Below are 5,771 nucleotides of genomic sequence, written 5' to 3'. Positions count from 1 at the left end.
TCGTACGTCATAGCTATTCATACACGGAATTACTTTCGGTTTGGCCTTAAATCACAAATTTAGTTGTTGATATGTAAACAATTATGTTTAGAGGTATAAATATCCAACGCAAATAACATTAATGATAGAAAATAAGTAAATAAATATTTTTGAGGTTATAATTGTCCAAACACTATTCATTAATTAAAAATTGTACATGTTAATGAGGGTATATATGTAAATACATATTTTGAAGGGTACAACTGGCATCACACTATTCATAAGAGTAATCTTATACCAGAATATTTTATAAGGTAGGGATTAGATATTGTATTAGGGTTGTAAAGTTAGTGTAAAAAATTCAAAAGTTGTCCTCACATAAATCTAATATACTCCTGACCAAGTAATTCCGATCACACGGTGTGACCAACCACATATAAAACTTTGTGAAATAAAATATTATCTTTTTACATTACGAATTTTATCTAAATATGAGAAACAAAATTAATAATTCATTTTATAATAAAAAAAATTCAAGAATTAAGCAAGCGAATATCACAAAGTTTATTACATAAATGTATATTTAGTAAACTATTATATTTGAAAAAATACAAACAAATCGTACATTGCACGGGTTTCATCCAGTAAGCAATAATTACCTAAGAAGTATTTGTTATTGATAAAGTTGCTCTTTTTAAAGGAATTAAAATCAAATCCTATTATTGAAAAGGTAAAAACACCAAAGTGGAAATATTGATAACGTAGAGAATCAAAGTGGTACTTCTCTGTCCCAGAATCAACTTTGCACACATGCTAATGCACTAGTTTGACTTTATTTTTATATAATTAAATATTAATGAAAATTATTTAAAAAATTTATTATAAAACTTTATAATTATCCCTATCTAACAACATATTTTATAATCCTTTTAAAAAAAAACAACATATTTTATAATAAAATATATTTTTATTATGTTAGTTAAAGATTATGGTCAAAACTAATACATAAATAGTGAAAAAAGTCCAATGTCCCAAATATTTTGCGACGGAAGGAGTATTATTAAAAACACATGCCACCAAAGTAGAATTATTGAAAACACGAGGCACCAAAGTGGAATTATGTCAAACCTCATAACACTAAGTCGGAAACTTTCCTATTTTAAGTTTTTAAATAGTGTAGCTTTTTTTTTTCTTCATTTTTTTTGTTATAAATTTATTTTATATATTATTATATTATACGGTGATTGATACATGTCATTTAATATGTTAAACTAGTACAGTGTCCGTGCGATGCACGGTTTAAAAAATATTTATTTTGTTGATAATTTAAAATAAATTTAAATATTAAGTATTAGTGGACTTTAGTATATTAATAAATGCATCATTACATGTTATATGTGTAATTTACAATAATGGCCAACACAAAAATTATGGAACGGATTTTCAATTAACATTATATAGGCGGAGTTAATTTTAGAAGGAGTCGGATCAAATTTATCATAAACACCTCAAATTAGTAAAAGCCTTACTAAAAAAAACTCTATATATAGGTTTTACAGAAAAAAAAAAATCAATTATATAAGGCTATGGAAAATGATTAGTTATTACAGAAGGCTTATGTAAAATTTGACTAAAATTCACTAAAATATGACTCATATACTCAAAAAAAAAAATATTAATAGTACATTATTAAGATAATTTTTCTATTAGAGTATCAGTTACTTGAATTAAATATGTGCTTACACCTTACTCATAAAAGTGTAGGTTTGAACTAAAAATATTATGATTGAAAAAAAAAAAGATAAGTACATATTCATGCAACTTTTATGTATGATTAATGCCAACAATATATAGATGAAATATGTATACATTTGATATATCAATTGTAAATATAATATTGAGTTATCAAAGTTTTTATGGTTGACTAATTTAAACAATCAATCTATGTTTAATTTGATATATAATGTATGCGATAAATTAGTTCATTTTATTATTATATTATAATATGATCTAGTACTATAAAGTCTATTATAATCTTTTATTTTTAGTTATATCTATAAATACATAGTGAACAAAAAAATATATAGAATGACTAAGAATATCTTTCATTACTAATTTTTTTTTTTTTTTTTTTTTTTTTTTTTTTTGGAAATAAGTTTTGGAGGGAAAAAAACCTACACCAAGAAGTAACACGTGTCATTCCTGGTGTCTGTTTTAGTATTATGTTATTGCCAGATAGGCTATCAATAGGTCATAACCTGTTTAAAGCGGATAGTTGAAAGGTTGACTTATTTTCAATGGACATCCAAATGTTGTACTGTTTTTGACAGACTTTCCAAAAACAATTTAGATCCAAGTGAAGACAAAGTGAAACACTTACACAAACGCAAAAGACAATACAATTTCTCCACTCTGTATGAACATGAATTGTGTAGAATATTTTGTATTTCAGGAATATCAAATTTCCTTCAACATACTAGAACGTCTAGAAGGTCTAATACTAGAGAGCATCGAGATGTTGTAAAGTAAGGAATGGAAGCAAATTAAAGCATTAAGTAAACAAATAAAAGGATGCAAATCATTACTTATGGGATCAATTTGAAGAACAGTTCAGGCTCAAGTTTTTGTTGCATCAGTAAAGCCATCCTTTCCGACATGTCGGGTGTAAACTGATCGTCTTTGGTCCAATCCCACACTTTCACAGCCTTGTTATCTTCAAAGCTACACAAGTCTATAATTTGTTGTATGATACCATCATTTTCTTCTTGGGAAGAAAATGGCATTCCTACAAACTCAGCCAACATCTTCAGTTGAATTGTGAGCTCGGTTTTCAGATTCTCGTACTGCAGGAACAATACCTTGTCTGTTCTCTCTGTACTAGCCTCCCAATACTGACGAACGTGCTCAAAGAAAGGGCAAGGAACAAATTTCCCCTCACTAAAATCTTGGTAGCAATCCTCCAGAGTAGGGGGTATATAATCATCTCCCTTGGCCTTCTTAGCGTAGTCTATGAAGAAGTAATAGAATGAGACAAGCATGTCATAAGAGTTTCTACAAAGGTACAAAATCCGACACCCTGAAGTTTTGATAGATTCGGGAAGGGATGTGTAAGGGACAGCAGTGTTAAGGAGCCTGGGTGACGGAAGCTCATTAAGATGTGTAAAGGATGATATGGTTGGTGGTAAGAAGTCTACGCTGTGTACAAGCTGATCTCCATGAAGATGGGAGTGTAAAGGGATTTGATCAACACTTGGATAATTTATACGATTAACAACAGCGAAAAGCAGACATTTTAACCAACCTGTACCTGTTTTCGCAGGGCTAATAAAGAAGATATCAGTGTCTCGAGCAGCAAAGTGTTTTTGAAAGGTGATGGCATTTCTTAATGTAGGAATTTCATCTTCATCGTAGTAGTAGAAACCTTGATACTTGATCATTTGAAAATCCGAGCCCCTTAAGGGAACTTTCGGAAGGCTTTCTATCAGTTTCTGAACTTCTTTGTCTTCCTACTTTGTTTGATTCAGGTTCATATTGTAGATTATACACTTTTCTTGTTACTTTTCTATTGTACTTCGTTGGTAGCTGAAGCACGTAGAGTTCTTAGTTTATATACAGATATTGTTCACTAAAAAATAAGAAGTTGCCAATTTGCTATACAAGCTAAATCAAACGCACGCAATAATAGAGCATTAACAAACAAATCAAATAAAGGCAGTCAAAGAATGAATTAAAGCAGCAGCTTGTTTTGTTAGTATAAGTCTGCAGCAGCCCAACTGCTACATATTAAAAGAAGTAAGCCCCCAACAAAGACGATGTTTGGGTCCAAGTAATTTCAATTGGGCCGGTCCAAGTGTTCTAATTACAAAAGCCTAAAAGCAAGGTTCAACTCTCCAGTCCAAATGCCAAGTTAGTCAATGGTCCAGTCAACGTGGCAAGCCCACTTGATTTCAAGGCCCATTCATCTATTGAGCTAAGGTATAAAAGCCTTCAACTGTCTTTCTTTACATTCATGCACACAAAGCCTCAAGCAATCAACTCTCTTGCATAACTTTCTCTCAAAACACTGTACTGACTTAAGCATCGGAGGGGCCTTCCTCGGCACAACCCCCGAGGCTAGTTTACGTGTGTTTGTTGTGTAGGAAACCCTCGGCCCAGTCATAACTTGGACCGAGATCAGTCTTCTCCCACCGAAAAGGACCAGCCGAAGGTCCTATTGTTTTCAACCGAAACAATTTGGCGCCGTCTGTGGGGAAGACATTTAAAAAACAAGCCAAAAATCAACCAATCTTAGCAAAAATAACTAAGAGTGGTAAAAGTGCCAGGAGTACTAAAAGGAACGACCCTTCCTCCTCGAGGAGAGGTCCAATTACGGTGAGGAGGAATCCACCTGCTCCACCATCACCGGAACCTACTTCTTCTTCTTCGAAAGCTCCCTCTTCCCCGGAAAGGGTAGCGTTGGAGAATTCATTATCCCATCATACTCGCCAGCCGACCAGCTCATATCGGCCGAAGCAGTCCAACGCTAAGAGTCCCTCTCGAAGCTTCCATTCTCGGTTTCAACCGAGAACAACTCCTCAAACGGGGCCCTCTACGGAGGAAGTTGCGCGAGCCGTAGCGGTCTTCATGGACCTCATGATGGCCCAAGGAGGCAGCTTTCCACAACCCCGTGATCACTCGCCTCTTCCGTCGAGAAATTTGAGAAGGAGGACCTGCCAAGAGGAAAGTGGACGGACTCCACCCTTTAAGGAGCTCGGGGATAAGTGGGAAGAGGACACTTGAATGACAGAGCGGGAAAGGAAAAAGAATCCCCAGTTCTTTGAAAATTCCGAAACCCGGAAATCCCAGAGCTACAAAAGCAGCAATACCACCTCTGCGTGGCAAGAGCCTGCTCGCCTAAAAGTTCATGAACGTCTTGGCTCAAGGGAGGTGAGCGTGCATAGTCGCCTCACCTATCCTAAGGGAACTGAGCCCTATCCCGAGTCGTCACAGCCAGGGAAAAAAGACAGTTCCACCTCTCTGAGAGGGAGAAACGAGGTCCTATCGGCTAGACACAAAGGAAAGGTCGTGATGGTGCCCACTAGCTCACCCTTCCAAAACTGGATTTTTGAAGAGCATGTGCTAATAGTAAAAATCCCGGCGCACATAACTTATGATGGTACTTCGGATCCAAAGGACTACATTGCCTCTTACGAGGGGCACATATACTTGACCCTAGGTCCGAAGTGACCCGGTGTAAATATTTCTCCACCACTCTCAAGGGTGTTGCACAAGCGTGGATCACCAAGGGAGTAAAGGAAGGCTCAATAACCGGTTGGAAAGACCTTTCCAGTAAATTAAAAAGCAAGTTTTCTAAGGCGATCCGCCGAGAGAAAATGACTGCAGAACTGATGGGTCTGCAACAAGGGGAGGACGAGAGCCTCCGAGACTATTTGACTCGCTTCAGCAACGACTTGTCTAGAATTACAAGTTTGGATCAAGGGCTAGCCGTTTTTGCATTGCGGAACGACCTGCAAGCTGGAAAGTTCCTTGACTTCATGGTCATGCATCCACTGCAGACCTTGGAGGAAGCTCTAGATGCCTCGGATAAATACATACGGGTCGAAGAATGGAACAAAACTAAATCCCAGTCTCAATGCGAGACTGGGAAGGCAAAAGGATAGCAGTCCGAAGGCCAGGACCAGAGGAAAGGGAAGGCAAAAGCCTCGGAACCGTCCTCTGCTCCTGAGCCGAAGAAAGAAAAAAATTCCATTCATGGGGAGATATGAATCATACACTCCTCTCGCTCTTCCACG

At 36.2% G+C, this 5,771-nt stretch overlaps 1 protein-coding gene across 1 annotated transcript; it reads right to left on the bottom strand.

Annotated features, from left to right (window-relative positions):
• Positions 1-2,564: 2,564 nt before the first annotated feature.
• Positions 2,565-3,416, bottom strand: LOC110692085 (flavonol sulfotransferase-like). Its single transcript, XM_021869069.1, has one exon. The coding sequence runs from the start codon at positions 3,414-3,416 to the stop codon at positions 2,565-2,567; it is 852 nt and encodes a 283-aa protein (XP_021724761.1).
• Between the last annotated feature and the right edge of the window lie 2,355 nt (positions 3,417-5,771).

This window comes from Chenopodium quinoa, unplaced genomic scaffold, assembly GCF_001683475.1.
Source record: "Chenopodium quinoa cultivar QQ74 unplaced genomic scaffold, ASM168347v1, whole genome shotgun sequence".
NCBI lineage: Eukaryota > Viridiplantae > Streptophyta > Magnoliopsida > Caryophyllales > Amaranthaceae > Chenopodium > Chenopodium quinoa.
The sequence above is the reverse complement of the archived record's forward strand: the minus strand, read 5'-3'. Positions and strand labels throughout refer to the sequence as shown.

What these genes read in the sequence shown, in the direction of transcription:
- LOC110692085 (XM_021869069.1), bottom strand. Translation starts at nt 3,416, where the DNA reads ATGATCAAGTATCAAGGTTTCTACTACTACGATGAAGATGAAATTCCT.